We start from the raw sequence: 23,112 nt of genomic DNA on the forward strand, positions 1-23,112 counted from the left end.
AACTGACCCGGCACCTATCTGGGCTGGATGCGGGCAGCATGTGGGCAAACTGGGCACCAACAAGCTGGGCACACCCATCCGGGGCCCACATGGGGCCCAAATGGGCAAACTTTACTACACTTTGTTAACTGACCCGACACCTAGGTATCTGGGCTGGATGCGGGCAGCATGTGGGCAGACTGGGCACCAACAAGCTGGGCACACCCATCCGGGGCCCACATGGGGCCCAAATGGGCAAACCTTACTACAAAACTTTGTTAACTGACCCGACACCTATCTGGGCTGGATGCGGGCAGCATGTGGGCAGACTGGGCACCAACAAACTGGGCACACCCATCCGGGGCCCACGTGGGGCCCAAATGGGCAAACCCCAGCCAGCATGCCCATGTGGGCCCCACATGGGCAGTTGATGGACATGGTGGGCTAGGTGGGCCATGGGCTAGAGATGGGCAAATATGTGGGCTGCATGTGGGCCCCACATGGGCTGCCCACATATTTTTTGGCAGGCATAATGCTTGATGATGAGATTGCTTGCACATGTGCGAGGGCATATCCAGGAATTTTGGTGAACACAGGCATTCACGCGGTGTTCCTGTATGGTGGGCTTAACATGGGCACTGCGTGGGCAGCCCATGTAGTGGGATGTAGGTGGGCTGGATGTGGGCAGCCCATTATTTATTTTTTCACTGTCCAATGTGTATGATATTACAAGAAAAAAGAACTCGCTGTTTAGTCTCATGCCTCCAAAATACACTTCGACGTCGTGAGGAAGTCGCATAGTTGATGTTTGTGAGACCAGCTACGGCTGATATTGGACAGTCAATGTTGTGATTGTGTCGTATGATTGTGTCGCCTGAGCCCGCCCCTGCGCGGGCGACCCGCCGGCGGAGCTCGGCCCACCGGACGGGGCCTGGGGCCGCCTCTGCACCGCCCGGGGCGGTGACCGGCCGACCGGCTGGCGGGGCTGCGGCGTCTGGGCGGGCCAGTTGGCGTTGAGACTCTGAGTGGTGTGCGTGTCCAATAAAGCCTTAATTCGGGCGGAACCGACACATGGCGCGGTCGGTATTAGCTCCAACCCGCCCATAGTGAGTACAAAGTGCGATGAACGAAAGTGAAAGGAAGCAGGAATGCGTAGCCGTGGCGGCCGCGCCGCAACCACGACCGCGTTCGAGTCTCTTCGGAGAGGCGCGCCCGCAGCGACGCCAGCTGTATCGCTAGTTGGTCGAGTCGCAGCTGTGACATCAGGACGTAGTCGTCCCATCTCTCCTTCCAGAGGTATAGAAGGCGTCACTGCGGTCGGTGGAGATGTCCAGTCGGTCAGGCCGAATCGGCTGCAGGCTCGTCATACCACAGCGATTACGAAGGACTGTTCTAGAAGCCCTCCACGCCAGCCACCTGGGGAAGGAGAAGACGAAGGCCCGCGCAAGACAGATCGTCTACTGGCCCGGGATCTACCGGGATGTGGAAAATGTCACCCGCTGCTGTACCAGCTGCCAGAGAGATCTTGATCTACCCGCTCAGCAGCAAGTGGACAGATATTCCGGGTGGCTGTTTGTCGCCGACCTCGGTGTAAGCGCCCCCGCTTACACCGGTCCGAAGGACGATAGCAGGCGTCATGACGAGCGCACTCGCTACGCGACTAAGCGTAAATGGACGGCACGGGAAAAGGGCTTTCGGCGGTACCCGGCTTTTTGATGTCGTGTTCAGTAAGTAATGGTTTTATCTCTTTATTTAATTGCCCAACTCCCTTGGACACCTGATAGCGGATGTCAGAATAACAGCAGCACTCCCATTCATATGTTATTTCAGGTGTCGTCAATTACTGTCCGATTAGCGAATTCCAAGCAGCCGACTTATAAAGCACTAATGTCCTTTGTGTCCATCATAATCGGACCTTGTATGTTTATTCTGCATCAGATTATTTCCTGCAAAAAAAAAAATAATATTTAAAGTTCATTTCTCAACTATTCAAGTCAAATCAGATGATGTTACTTTTAATGCAGGTAATACAGAATCATGGTAGAACACAGCACGGGCAATACACAATTCGCTTATGTGACTGCACCTTTTACATTGCTGGTGCCTATTTTACAGGAGCCGTGCGGCGGAACGGGCTTACCCAGGACACCAACAACGGCCAGCTCAAGCTGGAGGTGGCGCCACGAAAGTGGTTTACGGGTGCCAGGAACCGCGACGGAGGCCGCCAGGAGAGGAGACCAGCTGGAGTTTAAGCGGAGGAGCAGATGAGAGAAGAAGTCTAGAGATGAACAGAAGAGAGGAGAGAGTTTAAACAGCATTTTTGTGTTTATCGATAATATAAATATTGATCACTGACAGTTTGTTTTGTTGCGGTGGCGAACGTTCAGCAATGATCAGGGGGGAGTGATTGAAATAGCAGACATCGATTATATTATAATCATATTGAAATTAATTGTAGGTTCTGGTGGGAACTAAGATGGGCTTTGGTGAATATTTATTGATTAATACAAACGATGCTAGGGAGGTGTGAGCCAGCATGGGGCCCACCTAGGGCCCACATCTGCTGGCCCACGTGGACCCCATATGGTACCCACCTTGAGCCCAGGTGGGCCACATATGGTACCCATCTTGAGCCCATGTGGGCCAGCCCAGGTGGGCCCCATATGGTACCCACCTTGAGCCCACGTGGGCCAGCCCAGGTGGGCCCCACCATTTACCCAGGGACAACTTTATGTGGGCCCCACATGGGCTGCCCACATGGGTCCCACTAAGTGGCCCACCTGGGCCCCGTGTGGGGCCAAGGTAATAATGTTGGCTGGGTATGGGTCCCAGCTGGGTCCCATTTCGAACCCACATGGGCTCCAGGTGGGATTTTTCGCTTATACCCATTTGGGTCCCGGCTGGGAAAGCCCATATGGGACCCGGCTGGGCCCCATATGGGTCCCATGTCGAACCCACATGGCCCCATGTGGGATTTTTCGCTTATACCCATGTGGGTCCCGGCTGGGAAAGCCCATGTGGGACTCATATGTGCCCCGGCTGGGCCCCATTTGGGTCCCATTTCGAACCCACATGGGCCCCATGTGGGATTTTTCGCTTATATCCATGTGGGTCCCGGCTGGGAAAGCCCATGTGGGACCCATATGTGCCCCGGCTGGGCCCCATATGGGTCCCATTTCGAACCCACATGAGCCCCATGTGGGATTTTTCGCTTATACCCATGTGGGTCCCGGCTGGGAAAGCCCATGTGGGACCCATATGTGCCCCGGCTGGGCCCCATATGGGTCCCATTTCGAACCCACATGGGCCCCATGTGGGATTTTTCAATTATACCCATGTGGGTCCCGGCTGGGAAGGCCCATGTGGGACCCATATGTGCCCCGGCTGGGCCCCATATGGGTCCCATTTCGAACCCACATGGGCCCCATGTGGGATTCTTCAATTATACCCATGTGGGTCCCGGCTGGGAAAGCCCATGTGGGACCCATATGTGCCCCGGCTGGGCCCCATATGGGGCCATCTGGGCTGCCCATATGGACCCAGTTGGACGCCCATGACAAACACATCTGGGCCCCCATGGGCAGCAATGGGGCCCATCTGGGCTTCCCACTTGGGCCCATGTGTATGCAGCGTCCAACTGGGTCCCTATGGGCAGCCCAGATGGCCCCATAGGGGCCCAGCCGGGGCACATATGGGTCCCACATGGGCTTTCCCAGCCGGGACCCACAGGGTATAATTGAAGAATCCCACATGGGGCCCATGTGGGTTCGAAATGGGACCCATATGGGGCCCAGCCGGGGCACATATGGGTCCCACATGGGCCGTTCCCACCGGGACCCACATGGGTATAATTGAAAAATCCCACATGGGCCCATGTGGGTTCGAAATGGGACCCATATGGGGCCCAGCCGGGGCACATATGGGTCCCACATGGGCTTTCCCAGCCGGACCCACATGGTATAAGCGAAAAATCCCACATGGGCTCATGTGGTTCGAAATGGGACCCATATGGGGCCCAGCCGGGGCACATATGGGCCCACATGGGCTTTCCACCGGGACCCCATGGTATAACGAAAAATCCCACATGGGGCCCATGTGGTTCGAAATGGGACCCAAATGGGGCCCAGCCGGGGCCACATATGATCCCCTGGCTTTCCCAGCCGGACCCACATGGTATAAGCGAAAATCCCACATGGGCCATGTGGGTTTTCGACATGGGACCCATGTGGGCCCAGCCGGGTCCATATGGCTTTCCCAGCCGGGACCCAAATGGGTATAAGCGAAAATCCCACCTGGAGCCCATGTGGGTTTCGAAATGGACCCAGCTGGGACCCATACCCCACCAACTTATTACCTTGGCCCCACACGGGCCCCAGGTGGGCCACTTTAGTGGGACCCATGTGGGCAGCCCATGTGGGCCCACATAAAGTTGTCCCTGGGTAAATGGTGGGGCCCACCTGGGCTGGCCCACGTGGGCTCAAGGTGGTACCATATGGTCCCACCTGGCTGCCCCATGGGCTCAAGATGGGTACCATATGTGGCCCACCTGGGCTCAAGTGGGTACCATATGGGTCCACGTGGGCCAGCAGATGTGGCCCTAGGTGGGCCCCATGCTGGCTCACACCTCCCTAGCATCGTTTGTATTAATCATAAATATTCACCAAAGCCCATCTTAGTTCCCACCAAACCTACAATTAATTTCAATATGATTATAATCAATCGATGTCTGCTATTTCAATCACTCCCCCCTGATCATTGCTGAACGTTCGCCACCGCAACAAAACAACTGTCAGTGATCAATATTTATATTATCGATAAACACAAAAATGCTGTTTAAACTCTCTCCTCTCTTCTGTTCATCTCTAACTTCTTCTCTCATCTGCTCCTCCGCTTAAACTCCAGCTGGTCTCCTCTCCTGGCGGCCTCCGTCGCGGTTCCTGGCACCCAAACCACTTTCGTGCGCCACCTCCAGCTTGAGCTGGCCGTTGTTGGTGTCCTGGTAGCCCGTTCCGCCGCACGGCTCCGTAATAGGCACCAGCAATGTAAAAGGTGCAGTCACATAAGCGAATTGTGTATTGCCCGTGCTGTGTTCTACCATGATTCTGTATTACCTGCATTAAAAGTAACATCATCTGATTTGACTTGAATAGTTGAGAAATGAACTTTAAATATTATTTTTTTTTTTGCAGGAAATAATCTGATGCAGAATAAACATACAAGGTCCGATTATGATGGACACAAAGGACATTAGTGCTTTATAAGTCGGCTGCTTGGAATTCGCTAATCGGACAGTAATTGACGACACCTGAAATAACAATAAATGGGAGTGCTGCTGTTATTCTGACATCCGCTATCAGGTGTCCAAGGGAGTTGGGCATTAAATAAAGAGATAAACCATTACTTACTGAACACGACATCAAAAAGCCGGGTACCGCCGAAAGCCCTTTTCCCGTGCCGTCCATTTACGCTTATCGCGTAGCGAGTGCGCTCGTCATGACGCCTGCTATCGTCCTTCGGACCGGTGTAAGCGGGGGCTTACACCGAGGTCGGCGACAAACAGCCACCCGGAATATCTGTCCACTTGCTGCTGAGCGGGTAGATCAAGATCTCTCTGGCAGCTGGTACAGCAGCGGGTGACATTTTCCACATCCCGGTAGATCCCGGGCCAGTAGACGATCTGTCTTGCGCGGCCTTCGTCTTCTCCTTCCCCAGGTGGCTGGCGTGGAGGCTTCTAGAACAGTCCTTCGTAATCGCTGTGGTATGACGAGCCTGCAGCCGATTCGGCCTGACCGACTGGACATCTCCACCGACCGCAGTGACGCCTTCTATCCTCTGGAAGGAGAGATGGCGACTACGTCCTGATGTCACAGCTGCGACTCGACCAACTAGCGATACAGCTGCGTCGCTGCGGGCGCGCCTCTCCGAATAGACTCGAACGCGGTCGTGGTTGCGGCGCGGCCGCCACGGCTACGCATTCCTTCTTCCTTTCACTTTCGTTCATCGCACTTTGTACTCACTATGGGCGGGTTGGAGCTAATACCGACCGCGCCATGTGTCGGTTCCGCCCGAATTAAGGCTTTATTGGACACGCACACCACTCAGAGTCTCAACGCCAACTGGCCCCGCCCAGACGCCGCAGCCCCGCCAGCCGGTCGGCCGGTCACCGCCCCGGTCGGTGCAGAGGCGGCCCCAGGCCCCGTCCGGTGGGCCGAGCTCCGCCGGCGGGTCGCCCGCGCAGGGGCGGCTCAGGCGACACAATCATACGACACAATCACAACATTGACTGTCCAATATCAGCCGTAGCTGGTCTCACAAACATCAACTATGCGACTTCCTCACGACGTCGAAGTGTATTTTGGAGGCATGAGACTAAACAGCGAGTTCTTTTTTCTTGTAATATCATACACATTGGACAGTGAAAAAAAATAATGGGCTGCCCACATCCAGCCCACCTACATCCCACTACATGGGCTGCCCACGCATGCCCATGTTAAGCCCACCATACAGGAACACCGCGTGAATGCCTGTGTTCACCAAAATTCCTGGATATGCCCTCGCACATGTGCAAGCAATCTCATCATCAAGCATTATGCCTGCCAAAAATGTGTGGGCAGCCCATGTGGGGCCCACATGCAGCCCACATATTTGCCCATCTCTAGCCCATGGCCCACCTAGCCCACCATGTCCATCAACTGCCCATGTGGGGCCCACATGGGCATGCTGGCTGGGGTTTGCCCATTTGGGCCCCACGTGGGCCCCGGATGGGTGTGCCCAGTTTGTTGGTGCCCAGTCTGCCCACATGCTGCCCGCATCCAGCCCAGATAGGTGTCGGGTCAGTTAACAAAGTTTTGTAGTAAGGTTTGCCCATTTGGGCCCCATGTGGGCCCCGGATGGGTGTGCCCAGCTTGTTGGTGCCCAGTCTGCCCACATGCTGCCCGCATCCAGCCAGATACCTAGGTGTCGGGTCAGTTAACAAAGTGTAGTAAAGTTTGCCCATTTGGGCCCCATGTGGGCCCCGGATGGGTGTGCCCAGCTTGTTGGTGCCCAGTTTGCCCACATGCTGCCCGCATCCAGCCCAGATAGGTGCCGGGTCAGTTAACAAAATTTTGTAATAAAGGAAATGTTTATATCCCAGCAAGCATGCCCACATGGTTCCCATATGGGGCCCCACATGCCCCCCCCCCCCCCCACCTCTTCCATATGGGCCCCACATGGGAATGGCAGTGGTGCCACGTGGGACCCATATGGGCCAGCCCACGTAGGCCCATATGGGACCCACGCGGCGCCCACATGGGACCCATATGGGCCAGCCTAAATTGACCCCATATGGCATCATGCATGAATTTGATATACTTGGAGTCCAAAATACACATGAACAACAGCCACCTTTTTTGCTATTATGCACTTGGAGTAACTTAAATGGGGCCCACATGGGTGATCCATATGGGACCCACATGGGATGCCCATCTCCAGCCCACATGCTTTTGGCCCACCTGGCCCATTTTTTTCCCATATGGGGCCCATATGGGTAGCCCATCTGTAGCCCATGTCCCACGTGGCCCATCTGGCCCATGTTCACCCCATATGGGACCCATGTGGGCATGTTTGCTGGGCAGATAGGTGTAGGTGTCGGGTCAGTTAACAATTAGTTTTGTAGTAACTTTTGCCCATGTGGGCCCCGGATGGTGTGCCCAGCTTGTTGGTGCCCAGTCTGCCCACATGCTGCCCGCATCCAGCCCAGATAGGTGTCGGGTCAGTTAACAAAGTTTTGTAGTAAATTTTGCCCATGTGGGCGGCTGGCCGCATGTGGGCCCGGCTGGGTGTGCCCAGCGTGTTGGTGTCCAGTTTGCCCACATGCTGCCCGCATCCAGCCCAGATACCTAGGTGTCGGGTCAGTTAACAAAGTTTTGTAGTAAATTTTGTCCATGTGGGCGGCCGGGCCCCATGTGGGCCCCGGCTGGGTGTGCCCAGCTTGTTGATGTCCAGTTTGCCCACATGCTGCCCGCATCCAGCCCAGATAGGTGTCGGGTCAGATACCAAAATTTTTTAGTAAAGGAAATGTTCATATCCCAGCAAACATGCCCACATGGTTCCCATATGGGGCCCACATGGCCCCCCACCTCTTCCAGGGGCCCCACATGGGAATGGCAGTGGGTGACACATGGGACCCATATGGGCAAGCCCACGTAGGCCCCATATGAGACCCACGCGGCCCCCACATGGGACCCATATGGGCCAGCCTACATTGACCCCATATGGCATCATGTATGAACTTGATGTACTTGGAGTCCAAAATTCACATGAACAACAGTCACCTTTTTTGCTTTTATGCTCTTGGAGTAACTTAAATGGGCCTACATGGGTGATCCATATGGGACCCACATGGGATGCCCATCTCCAGCCCACATGCGTTTGGCCCACCTGGCCCATTTTTATCCCATATGGGGCCCATGTGGGTAGCCCATCTGTAGCCCATGTCCCACGTGGGCCCATCTGGCCCATGTTCACCCCATATGGGACCCATGTGGGCATGTTTGCTGGGGCTCAGCCCATATGGGACCCAGATTTAGCCCAGATAATAGCCCACATGTAGCCCATGCCCACTTAAGCCCAGATGCCCCAATTTCAGCCCATATGGGCCCCATTTGGGAAGGCTGGCTGGGTTATTTACTATACTTTTTGTGTACCCCCAATCTCAATGATCTGTATCCGCCTATGATTTTTGAAAATGCATATTTTTAGGAACCATGTGAATTCCTGGTTCATTCTCTATCGATCGGCAAAAGTTGCGTTAACCCTATTCCTCTGGCTCCGCCGGGACAAGAAACTGGCGGGGGGGGGCCGATTCGGCCCCCCCCTGAGATCTCGAGAACGAAGCAAGATAGCGACAAGCGGTAAACGGCATCGGATACGCACGGCCAAGATCTACAATTTTTACTAAGGTCATTTTCAGGTCAGGTCAAAGATGACGTCACAGGGGTCGAAAAAGTCAAAATGGCGGCACTAGATATGGAGAGAGTTTTTCTCGAATAACTTTCGAATTAGTCAAGATAGGAACAAACTAAGGGCATCATCGTGATCCTCTCGTCAATCCGCATCGAATGATATATATGTTGACCTCGAAAGGTCAAGGTCAAAGGTTGACCTCAGGTCACGTGACCTCGAGGTCATCATGTATATCATTCGATGCGTCTTGACGAGCTGAACACAATGAGACCATCCACGCGTCTGTATCTTGTTCCTGTACGGAGTTATTGGCCAAAAACCTTTGGTGACCTTTGATGACGTCACATGACCTCACAGCTGCCCAACAGCAAAACAGACCTCAAGGTAGTGAAGGTTGATCGTATATGAAGTCATGTATGGTATATGGGGCCATTCCGACCCGTTTTAGTGGTAAAAACAGGGAGTTGATTTTTCCCCCATTGACTTATAATGGGGAGGTCGCGAAATTGACCTGACCTTAGGTCACCGATATCAAAATTCCGAGATATACAAATTGCACATACTGGTACCCTAACTAAACCCTGAAGAGAAGAAATTGATCGGTCAAAAACTCTAGCTCTGGCGTGATTGCAAACTTTTCTGAGGTAGCGTCACCAAACCGCCTCTGGTGACCTGACCTGAGGTCAGATCAACTCAAAATTTTCAGACATGTTGCGTAGAAGCCTTTAGGAAAAGTCAGAAAATTTGAGCTTCCTAGCTCAACGCGTTTGGGAGATATAACCAAAAACCTCAGGGGGGCTCCTGAGGCCCCCCCCGCCAGGAATAGGGTTAAGATTGGTTCAGAAACCTGGCCGTGATAAACAGTCTAAAATGTATCTGCAATTTGCCCTTTTTTACCCCCCTCTACCCCCCTATTGACATTTTTTTTTAGAAATGTAGATCTCGTTGAGCCAAATCGAATGCCGTTTGAATTTTGAAAATCAGCCCGTTAGATCTCGAGATATCAAGGGGGGTCGTAAACAGCCCCCCCCTGCCACTAATATGGGGTAGCCAGGAGCCTGCCACTAATAGGGTTAATGACGTCACATGACCCAAGAGCAACGTCACAGTTGACCAAGAGCAAAAAGGTCTCAAGGTAGTCAAAGTTAGTCGCATATGGAGTCACTCATGGTATATTAGGCAATTCCGACGCGTTTTAGTGTAAAAATAAGGGAGCTGATTTTCCCCAATTGACTTATAATGGGGTGGTCAAGAAATTGACCTGACCTCAGGTCATCGGTATCGAAATTCAAAACAAACTGGCGCTAGGCGAAAGCAAACGAATTGGTGCCTATTCTACGTCTCTTTCTTTATTAGATCAAAAGGTACAGCCAAAACTATTTTGACTTCCTTTTTACCCCTGTGACGTCATCTTTGACCTGACCTGAAAATGACCTCAGTAAAAATTGTAGACCTTATCCGTGTGAATCCTGTATCGTTTACCACTTGTCGCTATCCTGCTTTAGTCTCGAGATCTCGCTGTCGCTCCCGCTCGTAATAATGGACAAGTCATAAAAATGACCTGATCTCAGGTCAATGCAGGCCGAAAGCCACTTTTTTTATTGTCGCATATGAATGACAATTGATAAGGTTTTAATCGTCATCAGACAAAATTGCGACTTTCAGTTGGGAAAATATCAAGGTCACTCTTCGAAAAAAAAGATCAAGATGTCACGTGATCAAAATTTTCAAAAATCGAAAATCCGAGTTAGCCAAAACGTTCGCTGGTTGATTGCAAGTTGAACCGTATAAAGTTTTTACCATTGAAAACCAATAGTTTCTAAGTTACAAGCCGCCAAACATAGGGTTGCAGCGTGACCTCCAGGAATTGCCTGAGGCTATATCTCAGAAACCGGTGTTCGAAGAAAAAAAATCCTTGGCACAGCTGGCTTCCCCCCCATAACAACCCATTAGACCAATTAGCAAGAAATATAATATAATAAACAATAGCATAGCATAATATAATAACAATAAATAAATAACAATAGCAAGAAATAAAATGAGGGTGTACGGCTTTGGTCGATCTATCGTGGAATGCCCCAGACATAATAAGATATCTACGTTGGAAATTTACAAGGTCCGCTTGAGATGGATGCCGAAAGAGCTTACTCAACAACAGAAGGACACCCGACTAGCCATCAGTGTGGAGCGGCTTTGCTCTGTCAGTTCAGGAATGCTTGAGTACAGCCCTGATCTCATTGGCTCCGTCCCTTTTCAATCTGTTCGGATCGCTGGAAGACATTCTGTTTCTGGGAATAACTTTTACGGATGAAGCAATTAAAAAATAAGTAAAAGGACATGGCAAAAACATCAAAAAGGAGTTTTTTTCCGAGCGCGTTTTCAATGCTTGGTAGAGATAAGCACGTGCGCCTGAAAGGTCATTGGAAGTAGGTGTGAGTTCCGCCAAGGCTGGGGTGGTTGGCTGGTGAGACCTGATAGCAAATGCTCATAGCCATTTTGTAGAATAAATTTCAGTAAACATATGTTGTAAGTTTCTAGTCATTAATTACATATAAGACGGGCTGAAATAAATATGATTTTACCTTACTTATTGAACGACCGAGTACAATGGCATTCAAACTGCTGGTGAGCTGCGGGATGTCATATTACCCGCGGCGCAGACCATCAGTTTGCTGAACTCTTTCAAACACGCTGGATTAGAGCTGACCGGCTCCAGGTCCACCTCTTGTTCGGCGCACGCGACTTGGCAGGGCTCGCTGATGTTCATACTGCGGCAGCACTGGGAAACTCCGAGCTTGTAGAATTGCCACATATTCTGAGAAAAGGAAAATGTACCTATGTCAGTGATGTGTCTGCCCATGTTTTTCGCCTGTTGTTTTAAATGTTTTCGACGTCTGTTTCAAACTGATGTTTGAACAATAAACTCGACATACATGCACATTGAGTGCAGAAAAGAGTTGGCGAGTGGTGACATCCCTCGCTGTTCTCACCGGCCGTTTTTTCAGCACGATCTGCTTGGAATCGGCTCCGAGCTCGTTCTCAGCGTGGCAGGTGTACGTCATGAACTGCTCCTCGGTCACATTTGTGATCGTCATCTCCATCCGGTAGTACCCCGGCTGGGGAGGGGTGACGAAGAGAGGGGGGGGGGCGAGTCAGAATGATCGACAAGCTGTCATTGAATGAAAGAGGCATCAGCGAAACGCTATTTAAATCATGTTGGAAAATTATGGTGTTGTTAGATTTCAGAGGCTTCCAAAGGTTTTTCGGTTTCTCGGTTTCTCCAAAGGTTTGAACCAAAATGCCGTTTCATAGTTCTTTTGTTTTTCAAACCTTATTTTTTAAAGGACAGCGGTGTATTTGCCCCCATTAAAAACAGATCTACTCCAAATGACCCGCCTCTCCTTACCCGTTGTTTTATCGAGGTGAAGTTCAGGTTGCCTCCTGCACGGAGTATCTCCGAGTGGTCTCCTCGCCAGGTCATGTTGGGTTTCGGGTGGGCGTCAACGTCACAGGACAATGTCACATTTCTGCCCGGCATTGATTCCTCCTCGCCGCCTTCCCAGGCCCAGAGCCAGACCCGGGGAGCATCTGGTATAACAGGGGACAGTTGTGAGTCAGTTCAGGTAGGTATTTCAAAGAATTGGAGCTAGTGTCAGCCGAATAAGCCAAGTACGGTGATTTGCGATACAATATAATGAATCGAGAGCGATATGCCATGTGCATCGACTCAATCAGCTATTGACTCATTGACTCAATCTGATATAAATCTTATGAGAGCGTTAACTTGTCTGCGTACGAAATATTTTTTTTAAACTATATTTTTATTATATGCCACATTATTTGTCCATTTCACGCCTAAATCCCTGCCGTATTGCGGTATGGTGTCAATGCCTGACACCTGAGTCACGCGCTGTGACGTCACCGCCCAACTGACGTCGTTTCAGGATGTGGCGCGATGAGAACAGGTGGCTCTGCTCCACCTGGAGACTGCACTGAGCCAGCTCAATGTTCCTGGTGACATTGGTGATTGTCGTCACCAACTCATGGGTACGACTCTGTCGGGTTGAGGAGAAAAGACGAGACGTCATTGTACCTTCCACGCACAGACATAGAAATAACGCACTTGAACAACACATCGTATACACATTTCTCTTCAAATTATGTCATTATTGCGGGTAAAATACAGGGTGATTCATAGCCATGTGACCTATTTAGTTGATCTCTCTTGAGAAGAGGATTGCATATTTCCGCGTGAAATTTCACGTGCTAGTAGAAAATTTTATGAAGTTTTGTTCTATCTTGGTCTGGTTTGTGTGTATCGCTCAAGATGTACACAACACAGCAAAAAGTAAAAATGTGTAATTTGTATAGGTTAACGCAGTCCGTCAAGCAAACACAAAGATGTTTCTGCACGTCTGAAGGCTTTCACCCAAGGGAAACTCCAAAGAAGATAACAATTCGTAGAATCGTTAATCAATTCAAAGCAGAGGGCACTGTTCAGTGATAAACACGGCACCAAAAAAAAAAAAAAAAAAAAAAAAAAAAAATGGTAAGCGAACCCCGGAAAGTTGATTTCAAAGAGCGCTGAGGTCAGGTGGGCGCCACACTCGCCGGAGTTCAACGTCGTGGAATTCTTCCTCTGGGGCTATGCAAAGTCCGAGGTCTATGATGAGAGTCCCCAGGATATTCTGGGGCTGAAGGATGCCATTGGAAGCTGCTTTGGTTCTATTTCCTTAGAAATGTTGTGGCGTCCGCGCCAGCGCCAACTTTAGGCTCTGGCGCTGGAGTGCATCCGTCGCCGAGGTGGCCATTTTGAACATTTTGTCTAAAAGAGTGTGAGCGTCGAAGGAAAAGTATTTGTGGCTGATGCTATACATGGATCAAAACTTCAGTTTTGGCTGTTTGATATGGTACTTGGCAATGGCATGTAACACGAATGCATTTCCTGTAGTTTTCATTTATTTTCGGTCACACGGCTATGAATCACCCTAGTTACTGAATTGATTAGGTTATTGATTATTGAGGAAAGATAATAACATAAAAGACCTTAAAAGACCTTACTATAAAGATAAAGACCTTAACATTTAGCAAAACTCGATGCATTGTTTAGTTAAAACGCAACAGGAAAGTTCAGTCATCAGGCACCAGGGCATTTACATTGACGAAGTATCGTAAAAAAAAAACTATCCGTAGCTTGCAGCAGCCCCCGCCTGACTCAGAAGTGGCTCACCTGGTTCCGCACGCGATTATTGAGGACCAGGGTGACCGTCGGTGTCGGCGACCCGTGGCCACACAGGTGATGGTCATGTTGCCCCCCTCGGTGGGCTCCCTGGGATCGACCCTGGGGAGCTGAGCCGACGGATCGCAGTCAGTTGGGGACCGGTGCAGCTTGATGAATTTAATGCACAGCAATACAATGTGTTTTTAAAACAATCCTGATTAAAAGAATGTTGATATGAACCGTTGAGAATTATTAAAAATAAAAATGTTGCAGCTGTTAACGCTATAAATTAACTACCAGTAAAACGCCTTTTGGGCGAAGAACGAGCGAGCGAGATAGTGAGCCCTGCACGTGCGGAAGGGCGAGAGGGTGCTTCCAGCGGGCTTGCGCAAAGCACCCTTCTAACCGGTCGCTAGCGGTGTACCAAATTTGAACGCAATCGGCCCAGCCGTTCCTGAGATCTGGAAGCGGCATTCTGCACGTGCGCACGTGCAAACGGGGTCCAAACTGACTTTTGCACGGCACCCTACTAACTGGTCCCCAACCGTGTACCAAATTTGAGCGCAATCGGCCCAGCCGTTCTCGAGATCTGGAAGCGCCCCCTGCACGTGCGCACGTGCAGTAGCACCCTAACCGCAACCATGGGAATGCATTGCCTGGTGGGTGCCTACTTGTATGCCAAGTTTCAGCGAAATCGCCCCAGTAATTACCGAGTTATTAAAATGGGAACAAATTTGACACCTCTTATTGATGTATTTTGCACGTGCGCTGGGGGTGACCCACATGCATCGAGAGTGTCCTATTTTTGGAAGAAGGGATGCTGCTACCCTACAAAAATCACCGCAAGTCAATCGCCCAAGCGGCTGCTGAGATATGAGCCTCTCAAAATCACTACTTTTGCAGGACAGCTTGAACACCCTTGACTTTTCACGTGGCACGTGCCACGACGGTCACTGAGGCGTATCAAAAGTAGTCAATTACGGGATAGAAGGGATGGGGCTACCCAGCAAAAAAGACCGCATGCCAATCGGTCCAGCGGTTGCGGAGATATAAGCCTCTCAAAAGCGTTACAGGCCGGGCCGGGCCGGGCCGGGCCGCTCATACTGAGATTTTTCCCTTATATTGAAAATACTCGCTTCGCTCGCTGCGCTCGCTCGCTCGTAATTAAACCTCGCCCCGCTGGGGGGGGGGGGGGGATTTGGTCCCCCCCGTAGTTTTTCCTGAATAGCAAAAGCGGCGGCGCCGCAACGCTGCCAAATTTTTAAAACCTTCCCGGGCATAAATTTAACACCTTCACAAAAAAAATCAAGTTTTAGGTCACCTTAGGTCAGAAATGAGGTCAAACTGCGGTTATGTTCGAGCAAAATGAGCAAAAAACATAAAATCTTGAAACGCTCACACAAGCTACAGTTAACGAACAATTTTAAAGTTCTTTATCTAGTCGTGTAGAGCAAAGACGGTGTTACAAAACTGTCCTCTCGGATTTTCATTTTTTTGTGATTTCGACCCCCCCCCCAGTGAAAAATTGATGTCGTTGATAAAAGCAATACCTACAATCCCAAACGTTTTCGAGTTTAACACAAAAAAACGAAATTGGTATAAAGCACCTGCCGTCTTTTATCTATATACCAAATTTTAGATCGATACCTATTTCTTTGGCCAAGTTATAGCGAAAAAACTGTTCAAAATAAATGACGTCAAATTTTCCAACTCAATTTTAGGCAATTCTAGACCACGTAGCGCAAAACAAAGACCACCATCAGACTCCCCGTGACGAGTTGCATCGAATAGATACCCATGTTATGCAAAATATCAAGTTTGAAATTTGACCTAATTTGACCTGACCTTGACCTGACCAGTGACCTTCACCACAACATAACCTTAACTTGCCCCAAAAAGCTGCCTGACCCACATAATCGCATTTGTCACGTAAAATGGACCATAAAACATGAATTACATGATATTTTCATATTATGACCCTCAGTGACCTGACCTCTGTGACCTGAACTGGTATCGGTGACCTTAAAAGCAAATATGTGTTTGACGAACAATTTCCCATGGAGTATTTTCAATAATATGCATTTTACTCGATTTTACAACACATTTCTTGAAATACCTGTAAACAGTGAAAATTCGACATTTGACCTGACCTGTGACATCATCGGTTTGAGGTCAATGAAATTGGGTCACAAGGTAGTTCCCCGTTGGGGCTATCCAACATTGTTTGTTGCTTGTCGCTTCTTTGCGTGGTTCTCGAGATCTTAGGGGGCTAAATGCCCCCCCCCTTTGGGGCGCGGGTTAACGTTTCAACTGGTGCCTGAGTCTGATCACTGATGCACCGGTACTATAATGAACAGTTGGTGCTCTATGTGACACCGGTGTAAAGCATGAACAGCTGATGTTTGGTGTGACCCTGCCACCTGACCTGGAGAGTCGGTGCTATCTCCGGAGGGTTCCTGGTCCGTTCCTCCACCGTTTCTGATGGAGCGCCCTCTGCTCCGTCGTCCGACACGGCTGTTACCACACACTGAGGAGGTCATCATCATCATCATCATCATCATCATCATCATCATCATCATCATCATCATCATCATCATCATCATCATCATCATCATCATCATCATCATCATCATCATCATCATCATCATCATCATCATCATCATCGTCATCATCATTGTTATGGTTGTGGCAATAATGACTAACTCTGATTACACGGCTCACACTAAACGTCTCACACCCACATAGACTCATCTGACATCTCACACTCATCTCAGTGACTCAAAATCCACATCCAAGTAACCCTAACATTTCTCTATCTCTCTCTCTCTCTCTCTCTCTCTCTCTCTCTCTCTCTCTCTCTCTCTCTCCTCTCTCTCTCCTCCTCTCTCTCTCTCACACACTCTCCCTGTCTACTTACCTGTACACCGTGCCACCGTCCAGTCCCGTGAGGTTGTGGCTCGTATCCGTCAAGTGCACAACTCTTGGTGCTGGCTCACCCTCAGCCTGATAATAGAGCCTTCAGAGAAACAACGTGAGCATCACTTGATCAAGCATTCAGACCAAAGAATATGACATATCTACAAACGTACTTACATGAAAAAAAATCGAGCACGACGCATCTTATCCCGCATTTGTACTATACCCTAGCATTATAACTATAATGAATAGGGCATGAACAATTCTGTCCCGTAGCTCAGTTGGTAGAGCACCGGACTCCCGGTAGTGAGAGCCCGGGTTCGAGTCGCTCCGGCGCTCGATATTTGAGACTCCTGACGGGGATGGTCTGCGGTTAGTGGGAGCATCCGCAGCCAGTTGAGGTTGAGTGGGACAGGCGATGTCCGGCTTTGAAGGGCACGTTAAATTTTGGCATCTAAATTCTCCCGTTACCCGGAATTGCGCGATCGGGCGGTAGGAGTCGCGGTCTACGTAACAAGCTCTGCTCAGCGTGGGCCTCGGCTCTGTCAATCCGTCCATTCAAACATTCGAACTAAATTTATAAAAAAAACAACAAGACCACGACTTAAAATGAACAGAAAACACGAGAAAACATATTCAGGCTGCCTTCGTAACTTTCTTTTATCGTCATACCCTTACCGCTCCGAAATGCGGCCGTGTGACCTCTGGACTGACCTGTAGCGTACACTCACGCCTCCGGTCGTATCAGCTGGCGGTTCCCAGGTGACGTCCAGGCCATGTTCTGATACTCCTCTGATTGTCACTCCGTGGGGAGGCGACAGCTTGGGGAGCCCAGACCCAGCTGCTGGTCACAACGCCAACACACGAAAATCACACGGAGCTTAGGCGGGAAAATGGGTGGCATGGGGTTGAGCAGTTATCACCATTCATTAGCAGTTCAATAGGCATTACAAATGGAATTAGCGCTGAGCAGCAGCGGCAACTGCCCTTGTAACCCAAATACAAAGAATGAATAAACACCGTAGACACCAACTCTGATCCAAACGGCCTGGGGTCTCACACTATGGTTGGGCTGATAATCTGCGCCTTATTCCCGGCTGACCTGACCCGTTGACCAGCAGGGTCGACCCCCAGTGCGCCCGCGTTCCATTTGCGTCCACATAGGACACAGAGAACCCGTACAGGGCGTCTCTAGCCACCGCCACTTGGGCCTGCGTTGTGCCAGTGACGTCCATCACCTGAAATGACGTCATTGGATTCACCTGAGAGGCAGTACATGAGCCAACCGTTATACCGTTAGTATGTTCAACACGGTAGAAGTTTGAGCGTAAAATACTAAAAAGGAAGACAAGAGAGAAAAGTGTTAGGCTTACAGTTCTCACTTACTCTGACATGCTATCAGCCTATCACATTTTGTTTTGTTTGTCTTGTTGGGTTAGGCCCTTTCGGTTCATTAAGACCATTTCAGAGCCGGGAGGATGATAGGATATAGGGGGAGACATTGGTCTGGGCAGGCACCCTAGTGGGTCGCCGGGGCTGAGCCCGTCCAGAGGACAGGCCACCCAGCCCCAAGGCACTCACTGCACCCGGCTACGGGGTGCGCTCCCTCGGGAGCAGCGGTGCCGCTCCAAGGGAGCAGCCCGCATGAGATAAAGTTGCCTGTCCAGCCCGGAAGGGGGTTGCGGCGTAGAGGAGAAGGATTTCAGTATCCTGAGGATAGAAGCACGGAATGATGACTATCACATTATTGTGTTTACCCTTTTCCCTTATTGCTTATTACACCTCACCCACCAGTATAACGCCTTTTGGGGCGACTAACGGAGCGAGCGAGAGGGTGGGCCTTGCACGTGCGAAATTGCGAGGGGGTACCTCCAACTGACTTGTGCACGGCACCCTACTAACTGGTCTCTAGCGATGTGCCAAATTTGGGCACAATCGGCCCAGCCGTTCTCGAGATCTGGAAGCGGCACCCTGCACGTGCGCACGTGCAAGATGGGTCCCAACTGACTTGTGCACGGCACCCTACTAACCGGTCCCTAACCGTGTACCAAATTTGAGCGCAATCGGTCCAGCCGTTCTCGAGATCTGGAAACGACCCCTGCACGTGCGCACGTGCCAGCACCCCAACTCTGGCACATGTATATGCAGTGCCTAGTGAGTGCCTACCTACATGCCAACTTTCAGCGCAATCGGCCAAGTAGTTACCGAGATATTGCAACAATTACAAAACTGACACCTCTTCGTTTTGCACGTGGCACGTGCATAAGGGGTCACCCACATGCATCGGGAATAGTCCAATACTTGGTAGAAGGAATGAAGCTACCCTACAAAAATTACCGCGTGTAAATCGGTCAAGTGGTTGCTGAGATATAAGCCTCGCAAAAGCGTGACCACGGCCGGCCGCTCATACTCAGAAATTTCCGTTAATCTAAGGAAAGACTACGCTCGCTTCGCTCGCTCCGTAATTACTTCAGCATAAATTTAATTTTAATTAATATCGGCAACAAGGAGGTCAGACTCAGAATACCTACACCGTTCAAGATCAAATTACTAGTATCATTACACATACCTTTTGCAAGGCGTGCACAAAAAGAAACGTACACTTGGCTATCAATTCTGGTTGTTGGCCGCCTCTCAGCCTCGGTTGGGTCCGCCAGTGGTCGTACCCATATGACTACCAATTTTACCTGGTCAAGTCGGTTTTGCCAGTGGAAGACAGCTTCAGTCGAGTTCAGTTTTCCGTAGAAGACCTGTCGGCACGGAGCAGCCCACGTTACACAGCCGATGTTCATTGAACCCCATTTTTGCGTCAGACATGAGTCTCCTTGTGCAGTAACTATCACAACAACACATGGGCTCTGCTCACGTTAGAAATGCCAAAGGAATACCAACGTTTCATTATACCTACCAGTATGAAACCGAAGCTTATCGACTTGGTATTTCGTATTTCAAATCTGATGTTTTTATATCCTACCAGCTTTCTGAAAACAAATTAAATGCATTAAATGCTCTTAATTTGGAAACTAGGTATGTAGGGGAGAGCGGGGCAATGGCGGACGGTGGGTAATGCCGGCCACCCATCTCTAGTGAGTACTTTGTCCATCACTAATCAGCTGATGTTGTTTACATTTCAGTTGAGCGCCATTCTAGCACGTGGTGCAAGTTTGTCACGGTAGTTCCATTATTTTCATTTTTATAGCGTTAAATGTGTTTTTCGTATCTGATTTTTAATTTTTGTTGCATCTATTTGCTGACTGTGAAATGTGTTAACGCATTTTCAGAAGTGCTGCTTTGCAATGACCTTCAATTAAGCATTTCTTAGGTGACTGCTGGATGTGAAGCGTTTGCGACGCAATGCCTTTGACTGCTGCCTGCTTTCTTAAAATAAAGCTGACCTCGGGGTAATACCGGACACGTGTCCGGAATGACTCCACGCGGTTTTGTTTGCGACTTCTGTCGTTAAAGCTCAACGTTTCGGGTTGCTGTGTTTACGGCTGTGTTAGTTTGCTTGCTGTTTACGGTTGTGTTAGTTTGCTGCTCTGTTGGCGCCGCGCTGTTGTGTTGCAGCGAGTGCAGTGTTGTGTTGCAGTGCAGTGCACTGTTAACTGCTGAATACAGTTGTCGTTTCTTAATTCTCACTTAGATTTCCATCGAAAGAACGGTTTAAGGATGAATACCAGTGACGATATTTCGACTTTTTGTGCTATTGCACTTAGTGGCCGGCATTACCCCTCGCTTTTTTGCACCTCCATTTTTCACCACATTTTCGCGTAGGCTCGGAATCTGTCATCAGTGATCTGAGATACTAAAACTGGGTGTTATCTGAAAGCCTATTCCTTTGGCTATAACCACAGTCAAAATCACCATAAAATAGCTTCAAATAGCTGAGCTATTGAGCAAAATGCTTATGGTGTCGCCATTGCCCCACTCTCCCCTATATCTCCTAATTCCTATACTGTATCGATGTTTGGTATATGATGTCCTAAGCTCTTGGTCGGTGTTTGGTTTGATGTCTGTATCCCGTGATCTGTAATTGTCAGATCTCGCCCCCACCTCACCTGGTACTGGTCGGTGCTGTTCTGCCGCTGCCACACCAGTGTCACCGAATCATCCGTCACATTGGTGACGTGTGTCCCCGTGACGGCCGGGGGTCGCCTGACGCCCTGCCAGGTGGCGCAGCGCAGGAGGTACAGGGCGGCCCGGCGACAGTCGTCCCCCAGGGCGCGGCCCTCACAGAGGGACCGGCACGGATCCGGCAGAGCCACTGTACAACAGCGGCCGGTATCCCGTCCCCGTCCTTCAGTCGCGCAGCCGGCAATCTGCGGCAGGCCGAGAGCTGTGAGCAAAACAACAACAACAACAACAACACACAACAACAACAACAACTACACTACTACTACTACTACTACTACTACTACTACTACTACTACTACTACTACTATACTACTACTACTACTACTACTACTGCTGCTACTACTACTACTATTACTACAACAACAACAACAACAACTACAACAACAACAGCAGCAATAACAACATCCGGCAATCTACGGCGGGCCGAGAGATGTGTGAGCAAAACAACAACAACAACAACAACAACAACAACAACACAACACAGCCGACAATCTGCGGCAGGCCGAGAGCTGTGAGCAAAACAGCAACAACAACAACAACAACAACAACTACAACAACTACAACTACAACAACTACAACACGTTGATGTTGGAGGAGCAGGAACTCTCCTGTAAATGGGACATACCGAACCCGTTGGAGAGTCTGAATAAAAACAACAACAGCAACAACAACAAAGGGAGAGCAGGAAAGCAACAAAGCGTGCATGAGGACTTTGGTGCAGACGAGACGGCAATGCAAGTGTAGGTATGAATGAATAGCATGTCAAGAAAAGCAACATAGACCAACTGCCAAGTTCATTAGTCAGAGTATGTCCTTCTAAAAATTGTTATTTAGCTGGAACGGTTGCATAGTTATGGAAGACAATAATTGAACACCAGCCATTCTTTATTGAATGGGAGCTTTCGAAAGCTATGCAGCTTTCTTCGTCAGCCTTGGTAAAAAACACTAAAACAGATCCATGAAAAAGGCTGACGGCTGACGAAGAAAGCTGACGAAGAAGAAGGCTGACGAAGAAAGCTGCATAGCTTTCGAAAGCTCCCATTCAATAAAGAAATAGCTGGTGTTCAAGTATTGTCTTCTATGACTAAACAGACTATGTTCTGTGGAGGAAAACTTACTGATAATTAGTAAAATAAACAATTCCGCTGTTCCGGACAGCCCCGTTGTTCCGTTCGCCAATAAACTGTTTTTGTTGCTGTTACGTAGGCACAGAACCCGGTGTGTTTTCATACGACAGGCCTTCCCACATACCTTTATTCATTTTTTTTTCTTGAAGAAGCAGAAATATAGGAAGAACCAGTGCACACAAAAATTTGCCCCTTTAACCCTATTCCTGGCGGGGGGGGGGGGGCTTCAGGAGCCCCCCTGAGGTTTTTTGGTTATTTCTCCCAAACGCGTTGAGCTAGGAAGCTCAAATTTTCTGACTTTTCCTAAAAGGCTTCTACGCAACATGTCTGAAAATTTTGAGTTGATCTGACCTCAGGTCAGGTCACCAGAGGCGGTTTGGTGACCCTACCTCAGAAAAGTTTGCAATCACGCCAGAGCTAGAGTTTTGACCGATCAATTTCTTCTCTTCAGGCTTTAGTTAGGGTACCAGTATGTGCACTTGTATATCTCGGAATTTGATATCGGTGACCTAAGGTCAGGTCAGTTTCGCGACCTCCCATTATAAGTCAATGGGGGAAAAATCAACTCCCTGTTTTTACCACTAAAACGGGTCGGAATGGCCCCATATACCATACATGACTTCATATACGATCAACCTTCACTACCTTGAGGTCTGTTTTGCTGTTGGGCAGCTGTGAGGTCATGTGACGTCATCAAAGGTCACCAAAGGTTTTTGGCCAATAACTCCGTACAGGAACAAGATACAGACGCGTGGATGGTCTCATTGTGTTCAGCTCGTCAAGACGCAT

The 23,112-nt window shown here is 49.7% G+C and overlaps 2 protein-coding genes and 1 long non-coding RNA gene across 3 annotated transcripts; 1 reads left to right on the top strand and 2 right to left on the bottom strand.

Annotated features, from left to right (window-relative positions):
- Positions 1–329: 329 nt before the first annotated feature.
- LOC122374785 lies at positions 330–2,334 on the top strand. Its single transcript, XR_006255286.1, has 2 exons — positions 330–1,706; positions 2,095–2,334. It is a non-coding gene; the product is annotated as an uncharacterized LOC122374785 (long non-coding RNA).
- A 9,148-nt stretch (positions 2,335–11,482) lies between these two features.
- On the bottom strand, positions 11,483–13,108 carry LOC122374793. Its single transcript, XM_043353773.1, has 4 exons — positions 12,860–13,108; positions 12,332–12,513; positions 11,916–12,041; positions 11,483–11,740 (listed from the first exon to the last, which is right to left on the bottom strand). The coding sequence occupies exons 1-4, from the start codon at positions 13,059–13,061 to the stop codon at positions 11,540–11,542; spliced, it is 711 nt and encodes a 236-aa protein (XP_043209708.1). The 5' UTR covers positions 13,062–13,108; the 3' UTR covers positions 11,483–11,539.
- Positions 13,109–17,059: 3,951 nt separating this feature from the next.
- LOC122374792 lies at positions 17,060–21,398 on the bottom strand (the record flags this gene model as incomplete). The annotated part of the gene is made up of 5 exons (XM_043353772.1): positions 17,060–17,162; positions 17,777–17,903; positions 18,165–18,300; positions 19,750–19,812; positions 21,121–21,398. Coding segments are annotated over 5 exons (707 nt in total), but the record flags the coding sequence as incomplete, so codon positions are not given.
- Between the last annotated feature and the right edge of the window lie 1,714 nt (positions 21,399–23,112).

Source organism: Amphibalanus amphitrite, unplaced genomic scaffold (assembly GCF_019059575.1).
Source record: "Amphibalanus amphitrite isolate SeventyFive unplaced genomic scaffold, NRLGWU_Aamphi_draft 001713F_arrow, whole genome shotgun sequence".
Taxonomy (NCBI): Eukaryota; Metazoa; Arthropoda; class Thecostraca; order Balanomorpha; family Balanidae; genus Amphibalanus; species Amphibalanus amphitrite.